Source organism: Podarcis filfolensis, assembly GCF_964270895.1.
Source record: "Podarcis filfolensis genome assembly, chromosome: 3".
NCBI lineage: Eukaryota > Metazoa > Chordata > Lepidosauria > Squamata > Lacertidae > Podarcis > Podarcis filfolensis.
In genome coordinates this window covers 16,595,597-16,617,894 of record NC_139606.1, presented here as the reverse complement: position 1 = coordinate 16,617,894, position 22,298 = coordinate 16,595,597, and the positions used below count along the sequence as shown (strand labels likewise).

General features: G+C 41.4%; 1 protein-coding gene across 6 annotated transcripts in view; it reads right to left on the bottom strand.

The window, feature by feature from the left end:
- MACROD2 (mono-ADP ribosylhydrolase 2) overlaps positions 1-22,298 on the bottom strand; it is a 966,393-nt gene that overhangs the window by 347,844 nt on the left and 596,251 nt on the right. For all 6 annotated transcript variants that reach the window (XM_083607322.1, XM_083607325.1, XM_083607327.1 and 3 more), the window contains exon 8: positions 13,256-13,329. In XM_083607322.1, the coding sequence (XP_083463448.1) occupies positions 13,256-13,329 (74 nt within the window). The remainder of the gene's footprint in view (positions 1-13,255; positions 13,330-22,298) is intronic.

Below are 22,298 nucleotides of genomic sequence, written 5' to 3'. Positions count from 1 at the left end.
GGCAGTGCTGGGCCATGCTTCATTGCGGGTATTTAAGGTGGAGTTGGATGACCAGCTGTCAAGGATGCAGTAGGACTGCTCCAGGACTGAGCAAGAGGAGTTGGAGAAGATAACCAAGTTCCCTGCCAACTCTTATCATGCTATGAAATAAGAAAAGGGCTTTTAAAAAGAAGGTCGATTCTAGCAGTAATACTTAAAATAATGCTCTTTTTCCTTCCTTTCCACTTCTAAAAGGACCAGTGAAACAAAGCAGGAAAGCACAACTGTGTATAGCCAATGGCGTTGGGGGGAGGCGACAAAGGGGCAGTTTCCTTGGGCCCAGAATTGTTAAGGGTGCAAAATTTTAACACCTGGTGCTGCTTCAATGTAGCTGCATACTTCTGTCACTGGGCTCGCCATGTGAACCTGGAAATGATCTTTCCAGACAACATGATGACACTTCTTTTCTTACTCCGTGCCTGCAATCTCCCAGGTAATGTGGACGCCGTTAGGCAGTTGAATGTGCAAGCACACACTGTCCATTTCCCTCCCTTCCACCCACCCCCCTGTGCACGGCCCCGGGTGCTAGCAAGCCATGCTACACCACTGTGCACAGCACAGCTCAATGTGATTTGAGGTTCTGTGCTTTACATTATTAAGAGTAAACAACAAAAACCAATCACTATGTGCAAAGACATTCATTCCAGTTTTTTTCTCCCCAGCCCAACATGTCACCTGCGTAAAATAATTTTTCACTACCTTTGCTTGCCTCAAAAGTGGGAAAGTATCAGGGTAGATCTTTAAATGAGCAGATCACAGTGCCAAATGTCCAGATCCACTATTTCACACAAACACTTGCATACCTGAGGTTAGCGTCACGTGGGAACAAGTCTACTATAGTTGCCTATTAAAGCTCTCTTTAATTTAAGAAAAGGGCTATGGGAACTTTAGCTAGGCCTCTGTCATTGCCTCTGATAGCTCCCCTATGTTCCAGTGTAATTTATTCACGGAGAACAAATTTTCGACTTGTGGAGGCTCCACCTCCTTGGAGGACTTAAAACACTCTCACTATCCACAATCTGTTTTCTAAGCAGTTATGGCAAACAGTTCAGTTAACGACAAGCCAGTCGCCACACATCCTTTTGGACCGAAGCACATACCCTTTTCACTTGGTTGCCTGAATCCTGTCAATGCAAACTTCTAACAAGTAACACACATATCTGATGTCGCTACAATTACTTGAAAGTGAAAAGTTCCATCTGCTTGAGGAGTAATTTTGTGGCCCCCAAGCCCCCATCTCCCTCATCAACCATTATCTGAAAACACCATTCACCTTCTTTCAACCTAGAGCTTTCATTATAAGAGCAGAGAGAGAAATTCACTTTTAGGAACTAGTTTTTTGGGAAAACAAAAAATCCAATAATTACCAGTCATGGCTCAGTAACACATAGAGTTTATCTCTTAAACTAATTGTCAGCGTCATTATCCCGAGTCGTGAAGTGGAGCACTGGATGAAATCCATAAATAAAAGGATGTGTCATTAAGTCATTCAAATTCATATCATTTGAAATGTTCAGTACCTTGGCCCAGTCCTGCCAGAGCTTATGCTTTGTTCCCACAGAGACAACTTAATAGGCTCGTTACACTGGCATTCTTGAGAGTGGGGGAAAAACACATAAAAAACTCAAAGCATTTTAGTTAATTCTCAGCCAGATGCACGAAACCTGGAATCTTAAAACCTTTAGCTTAAAATAACTTCTTTCTTAAGGGCCTCGCTGCTTTTTCTTTCGCAAACCTTCAAAGCCTTTCACAGCAGTTCCTGACAGAATTTATGGGAATACAATAGCATGCCAATTAAATAAAGTCAACTGACTGCTAATATTATGTCTCTAAAATGTCTTCATTATTAATGGAAAGCACTGTTGTGCGGCAACATGCCAGAGGAACTGAAATGGAAAAGTGACCCAGTTTTGCTAATTCTTGCACTTGTCTGAAATTTCCTTATCAAATAAAATGAGGTGGCCTCCACTTTAAGCATGCCTATCAAATCTGACCCATATTAGTGATAGAAACTTTAGGGGCTGCCAAGCAGTACACGCCAGTACTTGATGTACATTTATACCTGGCTGACATTTCATAACCTGTTCTGTCATATGTCATTGTGTTCATTAAGACACCACAGAGAAGTAAGGAACAAATAAAGTGCAACATTTTATTCACACATTTCTTATTGCTGGTACATAAAAAGCATTTAAAATCCAAACCAAAACGTTCAACATGCTGTTAATAAAATAAAGCTCTCACTGGAAGACAGAGAGAAACTGATATAATCAGCACTAGTTGCCATTTATACGCCACTGAAGAAGACTGCAATATTGAATCAAAATTGGAAATGTTAGGCACCATGCTTATTGATGATTAGATCAATTTTTCTCTCAGGCCTCATTCGAATGCCACAGTAAACCGTGGCTAATTGTTTACCCTGACTGCGCCAAATCCATACACTTTGCTATTACTTGTTCATACTGTAAAGCAACAAACCATAATCCCTGACATAGCATATGAACCATGAACTGTAGTATATTTTCCTCCCCAAAACCCACAATCTGTAGACAAGAGGTTTTGTTTTTGTTTTTGTTGGCTTACTGATCATCGTTTGGTGGGAGCAGAAGAAACCATGACCCCAGGCCAGGTATATAACACTAAGCTGGGGTCTGTGGTTTGTATCATCTGTGTGTGAGAGCGGAAGAGGCAAACAGCCCAGAAAGGCTCAACCACAGTAAATGATTAATGGTTGCTTACCATGACAAACTTTCTGTACTAGGCCCTGTCAAGTATTGTACATGTCCGATTTATGTTACCTGACCACAAAGATGGAGGCTGTTTTAACCAGGGCTTGGTTTACCAAAAGGGATAATGAAGCCCTGGCCTAGAGCTTGTGATTTTTATAATACAGTCCACAGGTTTCCCCCTTAAAAATTACCAGTGAAATATGACTGTTGCAGATACCTGGTTAGGACCCAATTTTTTCTGCTGGTTTTGACAACGATGCTGGTGCTGAAGAAAAACACGTTTATTAAATAGTCCCTACTGAGCAATTTTCAGGAGGTCTGCAGAGAGAAATGTTTTGAGAGAAACTGTGCTATACTGCTTTTCAGTTTTGATAGGTAAGAGCAGTGCTTTTTTCTGGGGGGACGCAGGGGGGCACATACCCCTAAACATTGTACTTTTGTCCATTTACTGTACTTATTTTTCACAATTTGAACTATAAAATGGTGGTTTTCTTGAGTCAAAATGAGAGTACCCCTAAAAATATTTTTTTTAGGGAAAAAACACTGGGTAAGAGTTTAACTTTGTCCTCTTGGTAACCATAACACATTTCTCCCCACAAGTATCTCCTAAGCTTTGGGTGCCCTGAATTGAAAACAAACAATTCTTCCAGGTTTCTGAGGGCATCCCTAGACTACTCCAGCCATTTTTTTCAGTATTTACCTCTAATCTGTAACCTGCAAATCACACTAGTCTCATTACTCCTTTGCCATATTGCTCTAGGGAGAGCATTCCACAATCGGGGGCCATCACTAAAAAGGCCTCCTTTCTTGTAGCCATCCATTGAACCAGGACTTGGTGAAGGGTCTCTGATAATATTAAAGCAGAAACGGGGAACCAGTGGACCTCCAAATGTTGCTGGGCCAGAACCCTCTTCCACCCCAATTAGAATGACACCTTCCTTCCTTCCTTCCTTCCGTCTTTCTTTCTTTCTTTCTTTCTTTCTTTCTTTCTTTCTTTCTTTCTTTCTTTCCTTCCTTCCTTCCTTCCTTCCTTCCTTCCTTCCTTCCTTTTATCACCCTTCATCCTAGATCTCAGGGCAGTTCACAACATAAAAATACAATATAAAAACACAAAAGTTAGGGATGATGGGAGTTTAGTCCAGTAATATCTGAAGGGCCTCAGGTTCCACATCCCTGTCTTAAGGTGCATGTAAGTACAAAAAGGAAGAACGCATTCCTTCAGGTACTGAGGTTCTCAACCATATAGCACTGTGTAGTCCAAATCAGCCAAAATTGGGTGTCCTGGAAATGAATCTGAAGCCAAAGTTTGTCATCCATATGCCATCTAGCCTGAACACCTTCCATAGCTATCTGCTGGTTTTACCGATCAGCTGGTTGACAACAATAAACACATTGTCATTATAAATCTCCAGTACTTCATTTTCAAATTCTATTAACCATAGCATTCCATTTTTAGTTTTGCCTCAGGTGCCTCTTTTCTGGCTCCAAGACAACCATCCCTTGTACTCTTACCAATTTTCAGTTATAGCATTCATAACGCCAGCTCTGTCATTTCATATCAGCTGGACAGACATCTTTAACCTTCTCCGAAACTTCATCTAATATCTAATCTATGGGATATTTGACTGTTATCACCTTAATTACTGAATGTCAGAATCATACATTTCCTTCTATATCTTGAAATGCTGGGTTCTGGCAAGAATTAAACCACCTTTCTTATGAAAGAAGACACTTTGAATAAAAGGCTCTATAATGATTTCACTCAGAACCGAAGTAAGTGGGACACAGTCATGTGTTTTTGCCTTAATCTCTCTCTCTCTCTCTCTCTCTCTATATAAATATATATAAAGGTAAAGGTAAAGGGACCCCTGACCATTAGGTCCAGTCGTGACCGACTCTGGGGTTGTGGCGCTCATCTCGCTTTATTGGCCAAGGGAGCCAGCATACAGCTTCTGGGTCATGTGGCCAGCATGACTAAGCCGCTTCTGGCAAACCAGAGCAGCGCACGGAAACGCCGTTTATCTTCCCGCTGGAGCGGTACCTATTTATCTACTTGCACTTTGACATGCTTTCGAACTGCTAGGTTGGCAGGAGCAGGGATTGAGCAACAGTAGTATAGCATCTAGATCAAGGGAAGTAATAGTGCCACTGTATTCTGCTCTGGTCAGACCTCACATAGAGTACTGTGTCCAGTTCTGGGCACCACAGTTCAAGAAGGACACTGACAAACTGGAACGTGTCCAGAGGAGGGCAACCAAAATGGTCAAAGGCCTGGAAACGATGCCTTATGAGGAACGGCTAAGGGAGCTGGGCATGTTTAGCCTGGAGAAGAGGAGGTTAAGGGGTGATATGATAGCCATGTTCAAATATATAAAAGGATGTCACATAGAGGAGGGAGAAAGGTTGTTTTCTGCTGCTCCAGAGAAGCGGACACGGAGCAATGGTTCCAAACTACAAGAAAGAAAATTCCACCTAAACATTAGGAAGAACTTCCTGACAGTAAGAGCTGTTCGACAGTGGAATTTGCTGCCAAGGAGTGTGGTGGAGTCTCCTTCTTTGGAGGTCTTTAAGCAGAGGCTTGACAACCATATGTTAGGAGTGCTCTGATGGTGTTTCCTGCTTGGCAGGGGATTGGACTCGATGGCCCTTGTGGTCTCTTCCAACTCTATGATTCTATGAGTCTATGATTCTAGGAGCTCACCCCGTCATGGGGATTCGAACTGCTGACCTTCTGATCAGCAAGTCCTAGGCTCTGTGGTTTAACCCACAGCGCCACCCGCGTCCCTCTACATATATATAGTCATCAGCTAAAAGCGCCTTGTTACTAGTGTGTCAGTCTTTATGCAGTACTTAAGCTGTTCATACATTCTAGCTGCTCATATTAACTTGCCGTTTAGAACAGTCATATGAAATCTTGAAAGTAATTGCTTATTATCATTAGTATTAATTCACAACAAAGAATTTTTGTCTTCCTCTACCTGTAAGCAGATGAATGCTAGTGTAGTGAGCATCTGAAAAACATTATTCCACTACTTTTTCTTCAGCTAGAAGGCAAAAAACCACTGAATTATTGAACTTCTAATGACAACTATCTTGCTGAGTCAGCCAATGAGAACTCAGAGCTGGGGTTGCCAACCTTTTTAGACATGTGGGCATATTTGCAAACCAAAGAAACTTTCATGGACACATTCACACATTGCAACCAAATGCAACCCCTCCCAGCTCCACAGCAACAAAATTAAGCAACCTGTAACTCTGAATATAGTTTTAAGTCACTGGACATACAAGAGATTGGTCTTAACTATCAGATCCACATGAGTTTTCAGTCACTCTGCTGCTAAAATGGAAAGAGCTTGGAAGAGTGGGATGAAGGGAAATTGAGTTCAGACAACAAGGTAGAAAGCTTGAGAGGAGAAAGTACGGGTCCAAGAAGGTGTCACAGATGCCAAAGCGAGATGGCAAAAGGGCAACTGACCAAGTAACCTGAATTGGGCACACCAACCAATTCAACAGTACAAAATCACAAGCTATGACACACCAAAAGTGTGAAATTTAAAACGAGAAACTGTGGCATAAATCTAAATACAAATGTATAATGACCCCTTAAACCTCCCGATGTGATGACCAGCTCTGGATAGTATGGGTGGAAGCAAATGGCTGCTGTTAAAACTGAACTGATGATGAAACTTACTTATAGGCGGTTGTCTGTAGGCTCCAGCCGTATGTTAAACTTCTGCACAAGCAGCACAACCACTTTCCCACAACTGTTTTGAAATCTGGGGAGATAGGGTACGTGGTGGCTGCAGATAAAATGTAGGTTACAGGTACCCTGCTGTGTATGTTGAAGCAGGTAGAGGCCATCTGCTGATTCCCCTGTCGCATAAGGTTACCAGATGTCCCCATTTCCCAGGGACAGTCCCCGGATTTACAAATCAGTCCCCATACAAAATCCATTGAAGTTAAAAATTGTCCCTGGATTCATTGAAAAGAATCTGGTAACTGCTTACTGTAGCAGTTAGGGATGGGCACTCTGGCATTGCTTCACAGCATTACCCAGCCAGTCTGGTGATCCAGAGGGGAAATACTGGAACACAGGAACTGCCTCAGTACTGAGTCAGAGAGACCAGTGGTCCATCTTCACTAAGACTTCACTAATATTTTCTTTATTCTGAAATATCTTGAGTATGCATTGCTACAACAGTGGAGCCACTGACACCCTGAAGCAAGCATAACAACAATTATACTCTGGTTTCAAATAGAAGCTTTGTTGTCTCTGATATTCAAGGAACAGTTGCCTACTTAGTCCTACAAAATAAAACATATCGTGGAAGGTGTCAACTGTGAGATGGGAAATGTAAATATCCAAGAACCCATACAGCAAAGAGCTTTGTTTTAGTGGCACTAATTAGCAATTATGTAGAATTAGGTCATTACTTACAATAGTACATTCATCATACACAAAGCTTTACAGAGATGTACCGACTGGCTTCTTGCTCTTTAGAAGCCTCGGGGGAGGTGAGTATCACACAATGGCATCAACAATTATTATTTTTCTGAACAGTGATACAGAAAAGAGTTTACAATTCCCTATGAAGTATTTTGAATTACAAGTGAATTAATTATCTTAGTTTTGGCTTACAAAATTGTCCTGCCAGGACAGCTTCACCTGGGAATCTGAGTATGGTATGCTGGGTGTGGTTTCAGAATTAAAGGTAAAGGTAAAGGACCCCTGGCAGTTAGGTCCAGTCGCAAATGACTCTGGGGTTGCAGCGCTCCTCTTGCTTTACTGGCCAAGGGAGCCAACGTTTGTCTGCAGACAGTTTTTCCGGGTCATGTGGCCAGCATGACTAAGCCGCTTCTGGCGAAACCAGAGCAGCTCGCGGAAATGCCATTTACCTTCCCGCCGGAGCGGTACCTAATTGTCTACTTGCACTTTGACGTGCTTTCGAACTGCTAGGTTGGCAGGAGCTGGGCCCGAGCAACGGGAGCTCACCCCGTCACAGGGATTCGAACCACTGACCTTCTGATCGGCAAGTCCTAGGCTCTGTGGTTTAACTCACAACGCCACCCGCGTCCCACAGTTCCTCCTGGTACTGTGACACAAATGAGAGATGAGGAACAAAGGAATCCCAAGCTGTCTAGGCTCCAGAGTTTGTTTGTTGATAGAGTTATCCTCCAAGCAGGGCTCATTGAGTCCTGACAGACGTGAGCCAATGTAAATACTTACACATCCTCCTAAGAGAGTGGGTATCGTGCATCTTTTCTACTTTTAATAGATATGTCATAATTAAAGAGGCACAAAAAAGATTACTGAATGAAGGTAGGCTCAGTCTTGAGATCTCATAAGGGGGGGAATACATTCCCCTGGTGGCTTCTTTAGCATTCGTGAGTGTGATTTGTCTGGTGGGATATTTCAGTTTAGCCATTGGGGAGAAGAGCTAATTCTCTAAGAAGGTAGCCCAAGAGGAGTGCCATAACGTGAGTGAATCCTTATATTTTTGTGTAAAGTTGAAAAGCCTTTTTTCCCCATTATTGACTTAAGCTAGATGACAGTAGGGTGATGGCTGATTTTCATTTCAATCAGCAGCCTGTGATTACTACTTTAATTAGAATATAGAAATAGAAAGCAGCTAATTTTGAGCTACCCGAAGAGAATGTTTTAAAAAGGGAATATAGTGTTGATAATCTAAGGATCCTTACATGCAAAAGTGACTAAAATAGAATACTCCAATGCCATTAGGAAGGATCGGCAAAGTCCTGAAATTAAGATCATGCTGAAAATATTCTTACAAAGATTGCATGCCACTCACAGTCTCTGTGAGTGGTAGCAAGACACCAGGGGGTCCAGGTGATTACCCAGGCTTGTGTTTCTGTTGGGAAACCAAGGCACAACAGAGACTAGTGTAGTGTTTATTCTACACATATTTACACCTCTGGGCCTACTTTGGAGAGAGTTCTGAGCATTACATCTCAAGAACTACTTGTTCCCCACAGCAGCACAGCATTGCAGCCTGTTATGTACTGAGTTGCATAGGATCCAAAATGCAGCAATCTGATTGGTCCTAGAACAATAGGATTCAGAATGCAGCAGTCTGATTGGTCCTAGAACAATGCAGCAGTATGATTGGTCTGGAGGAGCCACCCAATCCAGCTCCAGGTGAAAGTGAATCCACAACCTGATTGGCCTACAGGAGAATCCCGGAATTAGCCAATCACGTGCAGCCCATTGTGTAAATAATGTATATAAAGCAGATATTGAGGGGGAACTTCCATTCCTCCTCACCACTATGAGCTGAATAAAGAGCATGTAATCCACTCTCAGCTCCGAGTATATTTCACAGCCCAAGGCATCCTGCACGCTGTCTCCATGCCTCTGTTCCAGCCTCCCAAGACGGTTCTGTCCTGCATGGCCTTTGCCTGGAGTTCCAGCTCCACCCTGCCCCTTCCCAAAGACCCATGCCAGAAAAAAAACCCCAAGCCTTGTGCAGAACAACACTTTTTCCCCCTTTAGGCTCAGCCTGCCCGCTCCCCCTGTTTTCCTACCTCATGGAAGCTGAAATTCTAAACCTTTCTCAGCCCATGGTAACAATGGGAACTCCCCTCTCTGCCCACTAGCAGAGAATCTCTTGCCCTGGTTTGCATTGATGGGTTAATGACTAGCTTCCATTCTTAAAGACTTCTATCCCAGCCTGGAAAAGAAGCTTAGCCTGTATCTTCCTTTCAATACTCCAAATATTATATAAATTTTACCATTTATTCATTTCTAACACTCACTAAAACTAGCAAACTCTCTTACCCTAGATCTTGAACAGTATTATTTCTTATTTTCCAAACACACAACCTAAGCAAAGGTTTATGCTTTGTTAAGAAAAAACAGTAATCTCTTATGCAAGGTTTTTTGTTTTTTGTTTTTACCTTGAGAATGCTTAACCAACTTTGCTAAAATGAGGAACTACAGAAAGTGAAGATGAGGTTCCCTGCTGATAGATGTAACATGGAAAATAAATAAATAAAGGTTTATTTCAACCAAAAGGACCGGCTTGCTCATAAGCAATCCCTAAAAACAGGAGACTTGCAATAAATAATACAAAAAGAGTAGGCTGATTTTGTGAAACTATCCAGCTCTTATCACCATGTATAAGAGAGATCTCAGAAGTATTGTGTTCTTTGCAGTCACAAAATGACCCTAATCTACCCATGTATATTAGTGTTCTTCATTATAGGGAAGTGACTACCAATCTGGCCATTTTTATGAGGTGATTAAATTTGTTTTTACATTTCCAAAATCTGTAAAGAACATGAAAAGCCTATCTGTGCTTTGTACTCTGCATTAAAATTTTCATAAATGATGCATCCTGGCCAAAAAATATCCTGCGTCTTTGAACACTTTGGATCAGCCATCGGATTTAGCTGCCTCAATCAATTCAAAATGTGGTATGTGGGGCTCAGCCCCTGCTGCAGTGGAGCCAAAGCATTCATTTTTCCAAAAGTCATTCATGATAGGACATTTATACGTTTCATGAAACATTTCACTATACTGTGATTTGATGCACATGCTTAAATAAATAAATAAATATGCCAATAAGTAAGTAAGCAAGTAAGTAAAATAAATAAATAAATAAATTAAATAAATAAATGGTCTTATATAATGCTATGCAGAAAGAACACTTAAGGACACCCAAAGCTTCCTTCTCAGTAAAATAATAATAATAATAATAATCAGTATTTCTGCTCATCTGCTCTGGAGGCAAACTGATTAGAAGTCTCCCTCATAGAGATGATGTCCTTTTCTGAGCAGAGGCCTGTCACAACTAATTTGCGGTGCCACCAGTGAACAATAAAAGACGAATAACTCAATATGTAAGCCCTCAGGGCTGGGACTGTGTCAGTTCAATGTTCTGTACAGCTTCTACTATACCACTGGTGCTAAGTAAGCATTAAACAAAGTATCCGGTTAGAAAATAAAATCAGCAGAAGATAATAATACTAACCAAGAAACTAAACAAAACCTCAAGCACAAGGAAAATGTGGCTTTAGTCAAAACTGCTAATTTCATTAAGTCCTTTTCAACACTGTCGAGATCAGGCCACTGGCAGAACGTCTTTTGCACAGAACACAACTTTGAAACAGAAGTGATAAAAACTTCAGCACGGTGAACTGCAAAGATTTCTACCAAGGAATGGGAAACTGAAACCATTAGCTAGAAAAGCTGCTGTTTCTTTGTAATATTATAATGAGCAAACAAGTGGTCGTATCTCTAACCTTGTCAAATGAGCACCAAAAACAGCATTCTATCCATTTGAGGGGCTTAATGTGCTTTCCTGAATGCATTTCTAGAGGGTAATTTCCTATAGGACAAGGCCCAATTCTATTCTGTGATCTGAAGGATTCTATTAAACCCTCAGAGTATTTTGTAAAATGTGAAAATGTAGTTTACCAAAGAGATAACCTAGGAGGCTGCAGTGAATTAGCCTGGTACTGCTGACTATTGCCATTCTTGTGAACTCAATGCAAAGGATTTCTACACTTACAATATATTGCCATTTACTAACCTCAAACTCGATTTACCCTCTAGCTGCAAGTCAGCAGACTTCAGTGTAAAACATGGCCAGAAATTAGTTCCACTAAGGACTGTATTTCAATACCAGATCAGAGCAATCCGTAAAGAACAACTAGATATGAATCATTATTTACTATGTGTGTTTCTCAAGGGAACCTGGTGTAGATCGGCTTTAGTCAATGCTGCTGCGGTGATCTTCCTCCTACTGGAAGTGCATAAATTGTTTCCACCATGCTGTGTTCTGCATTTAGCATGCAGTAACTTTTGTGCTATATCGGAATAAGAGACTTTGGAGAGGTGGTTGCTAATTTGTATGGATTGTTCATTCAATCCTAAATACATGTGCTTGAACTCCCATGGAAATAAACAGAACACACTGTCTTAGTAAATGTGTTCAGGATTATAGCTGACCAGCTTTGAAATCCTGAGGGGTGTATGCGTGTATGAGCCAAAACAGTTATCCTGATGATTAAAGAATTAACTCTGGCTGTAATCCTCACCCCAGTTGCCTGGGAGTAAACTCAACTGAATTCAACAGGACTGACTTCTGAGTAGATATGGCCGTCAGTCAGTTTTTACATTTAGGTAGTCTCACTTACTTTCTCTTAGCTATCCAAGGGGAGCAATTAGTCCCCCTTAAGTTTTATTTGAGCAGTGGAGCACCAGGTTTTCTTTAATTATTGTCTTATTGTTCTAAGACAATTTGCATGTGCTTAAAACATGGTTTGCTCCAAAATATGGATGATGGAGAATTTTGTCAGAATCAAAAATGAGTTTGGAAATGGCCACAATCTGAATGTATGTCGGAGGTCAGAAATTATGCAAGCGAATACAAGCACTATATGCTATGGTGTGTTGTTTATCCAGTTCACAAATGTTAGGCTATTTTCTGCCTTGCTTTTGATGTTGCTCTTCCAAATTGATTATGTAATAAATTACATAATTAATTATATTCGCTTCAGCCACTGCAAAGAGCAAGACAAAAAACAAGTTTTAGCAGAAGCTGAACTGCAGCAGAACATAAACAGGACAGGACAGAAATCATGGCCTCCTTACATCCCTGAATTCATGAACTATGAGCCAAAGAAAAATAGCCCCAAACGCTAGTTGGCAACTGCTTATGCAATCAATTGCACAATGCCACAGTAGGTAGAGTCTATAGCAGTTTTCAGGGCCAGCCCACCCATGAGGCCAGGGGAGGCAACCTCCTTGGGTTGCAGGAGCCACAGGGGCAGCAGATCTTTATTCCCCAACCCCTTGTTATTGAGGCAGATCTTCACTCACCCCTTCTTCCCCAGCAGGGAGGGGGCTGCCATTTTGCGGTTTGCCTCTGGGGCCAAAATATCTCAAGCTGGTCTTGGCAGTTTTCATCTTACTGCTTATGCACGAGTTCTCAAGCGAAACTGTCATACAACATAGTATATAAACCAAAACTTATATCGGCAAAGGATGCTTTCTATATGCAGTTCTATATGCAGATCTGTTCTATCCACAACAAAATGCCATGACTCATAAGGGAAAAAGGTGAAATGCTAACTGCAAACCTTACCAACATAGATCCCAGCACATAGCGGCGAATTCTAAGTGTTATTGAGTCAGTCTTCACCATCCCCAATCATAGCTGACAAGAGATTCAGAACTACCAAGTCTCACGTTGCTTTTTACATACATGACAAAATAGCGAGCAAAAACCTTGGAGGGCAATTTGTACCTTTTCACACTGCTAGAAATAGTTTACAGGCCAGGTAATAGTTTAAAAATATAGACATTATGTTGTCTGGCTAAGTAACACACAGTGACATCAGGATTCATTTTATATACTACCCCCACAATTCAGGAATCAGTGCAACTGTTCAGTCTCATGGTTTCCAAGAAAATGCAAAGCTCAACATGAAAGATTTTGAACTTATATCTATAGCCATACCTCATGATAATTCTTGCTTAACCATTCCTTGATTGTGGTAAGTGCAATGATTGCAGCTGGCTCGTTTGGAAAACCTAAGCAAAGAAAGAAATAGAAGAAATAGTTTTTATCCATGCAGCTACACATCTTTAAACATAACAGCATAACTTGATGCAAATATTTTATGCATATATGTTCAGATAACCTTTGGGAGAACCTTTCCTGATTTAAGAGCAAACCTTTATTTGTAAGTGAGATGTCCCATTTTGACAACAGATTTATCTGACATCTTCAACTCTGTCTTTGTTTAAAAGCCAGTTACAGTGCAAGTCAATGCATGTTCACTCAGAAGTAAGTCCCAATGCATTCAATTGCATTTGCTCTCAAGTAAGAAATTACAGGATTGCAACCTTGGTTTGCTGGTCAAAGAGGACCAGAGCCTGAGGAACAGCAATGGAAATATAGGAGATTAAGAATTAAGAGAGACAATGTTGAGTTAGGATATGACCATAGTAAGGGATTAAAAACAAAAACAACAACCCTGTGGAGAGAAGAGCAATATGCAATATAATTTAATAATGATATATAATGTATATTGACTTAATTTTGTAGATTCTCTGGGCACTATGGATATTCTCTGGTCAGCATGCATAGTCTTCAAACTATAGTTTTGGCATGTGGTGTTTATCAACTAGAAGTTAAATACACTACAGCTCCCCAATTGCTAATATCCCAGGAAACTGAGGCTGTGGAAGTAAAAGTTTCCAAGTTGTGCACCAGGATCAATGTGTGTAAGAGCTCTAGGTTCAGGCTCACACAGCAGGAAATGATGCAAGTTCATAGTTGCATCATGATGCCAGAGCTCTGTATGTATATGTCAATGTACGCTGGAAGAAAATGATGGGGTCGCAATTATTCCGATTCACTGTTCTGGTAGGTATCATGCACCCCAGTTATGTCAGCGCATCTCAAATCTCAAATCCAATTCTCCAATTCTCTTAGGCAGAAACCTTTCCTATCCCAAGTCATAGGATATAATGTACTGTGATAAAGTACAAAGTGCTCCCTTTGGCCCCTTCCATCTGGATCCTTTGATCCTTTGGATATTATGGAAATAATTAGGAAGTGCAGTACATACTTTAAAATTGGTTCTTATCTTTCCTCGCCATCATTAGTAGCTAGCTCTAGATTAATTAATTCCAAATGTGTTATTGCTAAAAATTATTCTAAGGTTGCTTCCATCTGCTGTATAGCAGGTCATTGACATACAAAGAAACAAAACGTTAATACTGATACTGCTGATGGTTCCTGACAAAAGCTGGGTTTGCAAGACAGACAGGTTATGCTACAGAGTAATTCTCAAAGCAAGATCCCAAAGTGACATTTTATTCCGTGTGTGTGTGTGTGTGTGTGTGTGTGTGCGCACCCACACAATTGCCTTGCTTTGAATGAGACATATCCAATTTGAGGCTGATCTCTTTGGTCTAGCCTCAGAATCTGATCTCATGGCTTTGCTTTGTTCTGGCCCACATGAAATTTCCCCAATAATTTCATTGGAAAGCTTTCCAAGATCTGAGCTTTCCAGATAAAAGCAAATAACTTTGCTGAGCAGCAACTCTCCTGAAAACTTTGCAAGGACTCTGCATGTTAAGCTGATTTTCCTGAAGTACAGCTGCTAGATAGCACAGATCTAAGGTTTTTTTACATGAATTCAGTTCAAAGTTGGGAAATGTTGGCTAATTACCCAAACAATTACCTCCTTAGCCAACAAGCAAACTTGAAAATACCTAGCTTAGAAATCATTTCTCTTAGAACAGATAAGACTTAAACATTCTAAGATTAGGTTCAGCCTTGGCAATAAGAAAACAAAGCACGGCAATATGAGCTACTGTATAGGAACCATTTTGAAATATAATTTGAATGGATGAAAAGATTAAAGGATCCCCCTTTAAAATAATAATAATAATCTGGCTTTGGGGGGGGGGGAAAGGCTAAATTGGCAGACTGTATAAGACTAGGATAAGTTTGATGTTCGTCTAACAATGAAATCACTTTTTAGAAGGTTGCTTTAAACCTTTTTATTCCTCCAACAGTTCTGATCTCTAACCATTCCTGTGCTTACTAAAAACGTATTTCTTCTAATCTCTAGCTCTTTCCCCTGGCTGCTACTATATTTCCTTGATCCTTTTATTTCCTGCATGCCTTACAGAGTCTGCTGGGAATTGTAGTACTGCAGAAGTTCCTGTATGCCTTTTTAATAGAGAATACAGAACAGAAGGTATAGTTGAAAGATTGATTGATCCAATTCTGTCCTAGCTCTATATGCATGGCTCATTATTTTAGATGGAAATTGCATGGCTGTATCCATGGAAAAGTTTTTTTAAAAAATGAACTGCATATCCAATATATACCCACCATTTATAGATGAGTTTAAATTAATATCATAACCCCTTTAGCAACGGCCTCCGCAGTGCATTGTTTCCCTAACTTACTCTTCTATGGCTTCTTGATCATAAATTATAATGAACAGTGTTTCAGCCAACAGTGCCAAAACAGTATTTCAGCCAACTAAAATATATGATTGTTTATGCATAGCCTATTTTCAAAAGAAACATTTTTCTTCCAGCAGGAATGATTCACCTTTAAAATGCTAATATTTACACCTTCGTGTCCTTGCTGGAAGCTCTGATAAAGCAATACAAACAAACACACACACCAACAATCATGTTGCCTATTTATATAGCTCAGATTTGCCTACAGTGACTGGAAGTAGCTCTCCGGGTTTCAGGTAAGAATCTTTTCCTGGAGATGTCAAGGATTCAACCCGACACCTTCTGCATACCAAAGCATGCGCTCTACCGCCATGGATCTGGTTCAAATCCAGTAACTGGTATTTGGGAATTGCAGAGCTTCTTCCCATACCCTGCAGAAAGATAAGAAGCTGTTCAATGTCCAGAGAGTTACTGCACCATTTGAACCAGATTTTTAGAAAGCAGGGCAGGTGATAAAACGAACCAGGGTCTCCCTTATCATGACAGCTAATGCAAAAGGCAAGGCTATTCACCGACAGGGTATGAGTGACATGAGCTAGAATGCAACCCCAGCTTTCCAACCATTTTCACTGTTTTATCTTGGAGCTGTGTTATTGCTTATCACGGTACGGGTCTGTACTCTTCCACGATGGCCTTCAGCAAAAAAGCAATCTTCATAAGCATGGGGGAATCAAATTACTTGAGTGAAATGAGCTCGAGGAGTCTCACAGGTAACCAATTGCTGGAGAAGCAGCTCAGACAATTCTGGCTAAAGGCTCAATTTCACAAAAGATAAAACAGGTAAAGGTAATAAGAGTGACACTGGCCTATGTTGCTGCAGTGAGTGTGCCTTCGGAATACTGAAAAGGACAAGGGCACCAAAAGCCAGGGGTGCATTAGCCAGTCGACAGAGGCAAGCGGCATAACGGCTTAAGAGAGACATGTTTGACAGGCTTGCTGTCCAAGGGGGAAACAGTTTATTTACACCCCAATATGCACCTCTTTGAGGAATGTGGCCTTCCAAACTGAAAGCAAGCACTTCCTTTCCTATGCAATCAATAAATCTGATAAAAGGAAGTCCTTGAGATAATACACCATTAATGCTTTTAGGCAAACCTAGACAACATCTTAAAAAGCAGAGACATCACCTTGCCAACAAAGGCCCGTATAGTTAAAGCTATGGTTTTCCCAGTAGTGATGTATGGAAGTGAGAGCTGGACCATAAAGAAGGCTGATCACCAAAGAATTGATGTTTTTGAATTATGGTGCTGGAGGAGACTCTTGAGAGTCCCATGGACTGCAAGAAGATCAAACCTATCCATTCTGAAGGAAATCAGCCCTGAGTGCTCACTGGAAGGACAGATCCTGAAGCTGAGGCTCCAATACTTTGGCCACCTCATGAGAAGAGAAGACTCCCTGGAAAAAAACCCTGATGTTGGGAAAGATGGAGGGCACAAGGAGAAGGGGACGACAGAGGACGAAATGGTTGGACAGTGTTCTCGAAGCTATGAACATGAGTTTGACCAAACTGCGGGAGGCAGTGGAAGACAGGAGTGCCTGGCGTGCTCTGGTCTATGGGGTCACGAAGAGTCGGACACGACTAAACGACTAAACAACAACAACAATGCTTCTAGGACCCAGGTCACACAACAGATATGTGTGCCAGGATGCAATTCCCTCCCTCCTCCCCCACCTATCTGGTATATTAATGGGACCTGCTGCTTAACATGGCCTGACGATTCAGCCCATCAAATGGTTGCATTTCTGCCATCCCTTCCACATAATTATTCTGGTACAGAGTGCATGGAAAGCTAGAACTGCTATAAGTCCAGATTTCCCCAGACACTATCAAGATTTCAAAGGCAAAGTTGATGTCGGGGGGGGGGGGCTGGTTCTGAAAGATGACACTTTGTCCTGGGTCTTTGGCAAGTCAATCGAAAAGCTCAACAACTTTTGGGGTGTCCTGGTTTTTATTTTTTGAAATATGGCAACCGTGGGAAAGCAAACTTGCTTTATAAACCAAGCTGTTTGCTGCTGGCTGGCAGCCATTTCCCATGGTCATACACGGCAGATTCAGAAATGGCTGCTGGCCATCGTGAGCTGTACAGCCCAGTCTGCAAAGCCATTTCTCTATGCACCATTCTACCAACAGGGGGTTAAACAGGCCCCGAGGGGAGGGGGAATACAACCCAAGGTGACCATTTTAAAATTTGAACCAGATCTATATCTGCTTTCATTAACTCAACAAACGTGTATATGGTTGGATCCACTCTCAGAGACAAAACACAGACTGTGTGCAGTGACCCTTCATCTGCACTCCAAGGATGCTAGAGTAGTAATCTCTATGTCTGCTCCCCAATTTGCAACTCGTCAGAACTGAGCTAACTGGAACTAGGGAGAGACAAAAGCAAATCATTCTGCTTACTTATTAAAATAAACTTGAAAAAGATAATAAAGTTGGGAAACAGTAAAAATGCTTTTAATGAGGTGGGAGAATAAAGTAAGAGCAGACTTGTATGTTCATTTGATTCATCTTTTGGAAGAAAAGCAAGATGTAGATGTTCATATTAGTACAAGTTCATATTAGGTAGAAAAAGAAAAAGAAAGAAAAAGGTAAAGGACCCCTGGACAGTTAAGTTCAGTCAAAGGCGGCTATGGGGTTGTGGCAATCATCTCGCTTCAGGCCAAGAGAGCTGGCGTTTGTCCACAGCTTTCCGGGTCATGTGGCCAAGCATGACTAAACTGCTTCTGCTGCAACGGGACACTGTGACAGAAGCCAGAGCGCACGGAAACGCCATTTACCTTCCTGTCGCAGCAGTACCTATTTATCTACTTGCAATGGTGTGCTTTCAAAGTGCTAGGTTGGCAGGAGCTGGGGCAGAGCAACGGGAGCTCACCCCGTCGTGGAGATTCAAACCACTGACTTTCTGATCAGCAAGTCCAAGAGGCTCAGTGGTTTAGACCCCAGTGCCACCTGTGTTCCATAAGTTCATATTAGTATTAATGAACAAACGGCACGGGGATTGGGATCACACTTTTGCCAGCCTTCACATGTTCAAGATGCTGTCTTCACAAATACCTGCACGTGCCCACCAAAGCACAGGTAGCCTATAAAAATGAAGAGTATAGATTGTACCTTGAACACATAATGGAATGGGAGGCACCAGCAGGCACAATTCCAATCTCCTATCCTTCCCTCACTTACAGCTGTACATTCCTTTCTACACCAAAATGAACACATTCACAGGACTAAAGCTTTATTCTCTCCTCTGTTACATGTAGGTCTGTGTACAGTATTATTTTCTGCAATCAGACATCTTGACTGTCCAATTATGTAGTACAGACATTTTGCAGGGTAGCATCTAATCTACTCTTAAAAGGCATTACATGCCTAATTTAAAATAACAGTATGTGGAAAATGAAGACCATAACTTGTCCAGTCCTCAGCAAGTTAAGGAGCAAGAAAATTGCTATAGCTTTGTTTTAGTTATTTTCAGGTTGCACAGAAAAACAAGAAGATTCCCCAGCCCCCTCCTGTGTATGTATAGCATCAGCTAAAGAAGTGAGTGAAAAAAATTCTTGCTTGTTTTATCATCAGTTAATGCACCCACACACAAAAAGCCATTAACAAATATTCAGGCACTGTGTGGTTCACATTTCACATGATGCACTTCAAGAAAATGGAAAGAGGCTATTTCTGCAAGCGTAGAAGATTAAATGGGAAAAATGCCAGGAAAGAGATTCACTTCAATGCATTTTAATGACTGCACAATGGAAGAATGGCATTCTTAGGCACTTTTAACTGTGAAATCTAGTGTTGCCTGAAAGCCTATCTACAGTAGTAAACAGGTATGGATTGGTGTTTGCTAACATAATCCATCTGCTGTATCACTTTTGTTTTACTTCAGGCTCTCTTACAGCTTCTAAGTACATCTCTCTGACCTTAATACAGTTATTTACATGTCCTAATGCTGCACACAATGTTTGCTTTCAGAGCAATTCATACAACAGAGGTGAATACACATCAGCAAACATTCCTCCAAGCCTCAGCTAATCAGAAGTGTAACTAAAGCAGAACATTTTTCTGTGGGATTAAGATGACTGATAAATTTTGTCTGGGTTCTAAAATCCTGTGAGTCTCCCCCCACCCCTTTCCTTTTCAACAATGTCAAAATAGAGTTTAACAACTCTCTGTTCTCATATGAAATGCGGGAAGCAACATTTAAAAGGGGGCTATTTCAGTCTTCTGTATTTGCTAATAATGTTCTTGATTGTCATCATTAGAGGACATTATGATTCGTGGAATGTTCGGATCAATAATAGCATCTGATGTGGAAAACTGTCTTTTATTTTCCAAGTTCAATTGAAGGAAGAGTTGCTTGACACTGATCATAAATCTATTCTGAACTTTAATGGTACTAGCAGGGGAGGAGGTCTATTCAGAATGCACATCACAGTGGTGAGCAGCTGTATATCCCAAGCCATGAGTGGCATGCTTTGATCACAGTACTACATCCTGGAGGGGAGTTGCAGAAACAAGTCATATACAAACAGACAGATGCCACTTGAGACAGGATCCAATGCAGGCACTTGCCCACCAGATTGGAATCAAGCATTGTGCATTGTCATCCTGTGCAAGAAATATTTCAAGGACTTATCTTAGTAAACTAAAACTCCAGTGCTGCAGAAATCAAAGGGGCTATTTCCTCTTCCCTTAAGAAGTATTTTGCTACAGCGAGGAAACAAGTACTGGTTCTGGCAATTTGGTTCATCATTTTTCATGTGTGATAGGAATTTTGAGGTCTTATATATATGGTAATATTCATAAATGTACCAACCAAGCACATACCGTACATAGATCAGCACAGGAAGACTGACCTGAAACCATTTTGATTCCCAAACTGACCAAATGTTTTCCCTGCAAGGAGGGGGGGTTAGGGAGCCTTCCCATTGTCCCAGAAATTGAGTAATCAGCATTTTAATGGGTGACAGACTATCAGGAAAGGCAATCAGATAACCTGACAAACAGAAAAAACATTCAAATTTCTGTTTTAGACCGCCTTTTCTGTGATGTAGGTATGATGTATCTGGGGCGTGGTCTTAGGTTACACCCCTTCTGTGATGTATGTATGTTTCTGGGGGTGGTCTTGATCTACAGGGTGGCAATTTCAAAAGTCTATGTAAGGCCTTGCGTGCCATTGTTCTGGGTTCCTCCTCCCTCCCGTGTGTGGTGAGTGAGGACCCTGTTGCAACAGATCAGTAAAGATCAGGCTTACTAGCTGCTTTGCTTCTCAATATTCTCTGGTTGGCCTCTGTTTTTATCTCCTACCAATAGGGAACTTCTGTAAGGACTCTATATGGGCTCTTGGATACCCGATAAGGGAAAAGGGCAATTTTTGTTTACAACACAGGGTGCTGTTATATTGCCCCACCTACACAAGGAAGTTCTGTATAGTGACTTGGAACGGTGAAAGTGAACAACAGTAATAGCCCTTCAGAAGTTATCATACTTCATTTAACCCTTGTCGGCACTCACCACAAACAGCCAGTTATACATCACGATAGCTCAGTGATACAATACAGAAGGGGTACCAGATTTAATCCCTAGCATCTCTAAGGAGGGCTGGGAAAGACCCCTGTCTGAAACCCCAGAGAGTCAGTGCAGACTAGCCTTCCCCAGCCTGGTGCCCTCCAAACTATTCCTGATCATTGGCCACTATGTCTGGGGATGATGGGAGTTCTATTCCAAAACATCTGGAGGTTGGGAGATACTAATATGGACAATACTCCACTGGAGGGACTAGCCTGTCTCTGAATAAGGCAGCTTTCAATGTTCACCTTGTCATAAAAATTAAAAATCAGTATTAAGATGTCAAAATTGCTAGCCGATATGATTTACGTGTGGAGAAACCCATGCTGCTCAAATTCAAGTTTAATTTTCTATCTATTGAATCTCAGCCTCTCTTTCCTAACATTCAGCTCAGTGCTGATTATCTTTTTATGTCAAAGTGGGTAGAGCAATTGGAAAGGCAATCAAGTGACAGAGTGTTTTGTGCAAGTCAGTATGTTACAGAGTGGGACTGTACAAATAAAAGAATGTGACACAGCTGTTATAAGCAAGGCTCTGACTCCCCATCCTTGGGGGCAAAAGGCCATAGACTGGACAGCTAAAACTGGAAGGAGGATTTGCACTCAGAATGAGCCTTCAATGCCCCATTCCCCTTTAGGAGTTTAGTACCAGAGGAGCACATGATGCTAGGACTTCTTGGGCCTGAAGAGGTTGCATGGCCTTCTTCAGCCTTCAACAGCTATGCCTTAGAGGCCATACATACAACACAGGTCTCCCTTTTATCACACAAGTCAATGGTTCCTAAACTAGGCTGGGGTCCTTTAAGAGTAAGAATCACCACCTATCGGGGTTGGGCTAATTGTTCAGGGGAACTTGAAGTCTCATTTAATGTCCAGACTGGTATCTCTGGTGGTTGGGAATAACATTCAAGCTTACCTTGTCTGACTGTCAGCCTAGGTTCCAC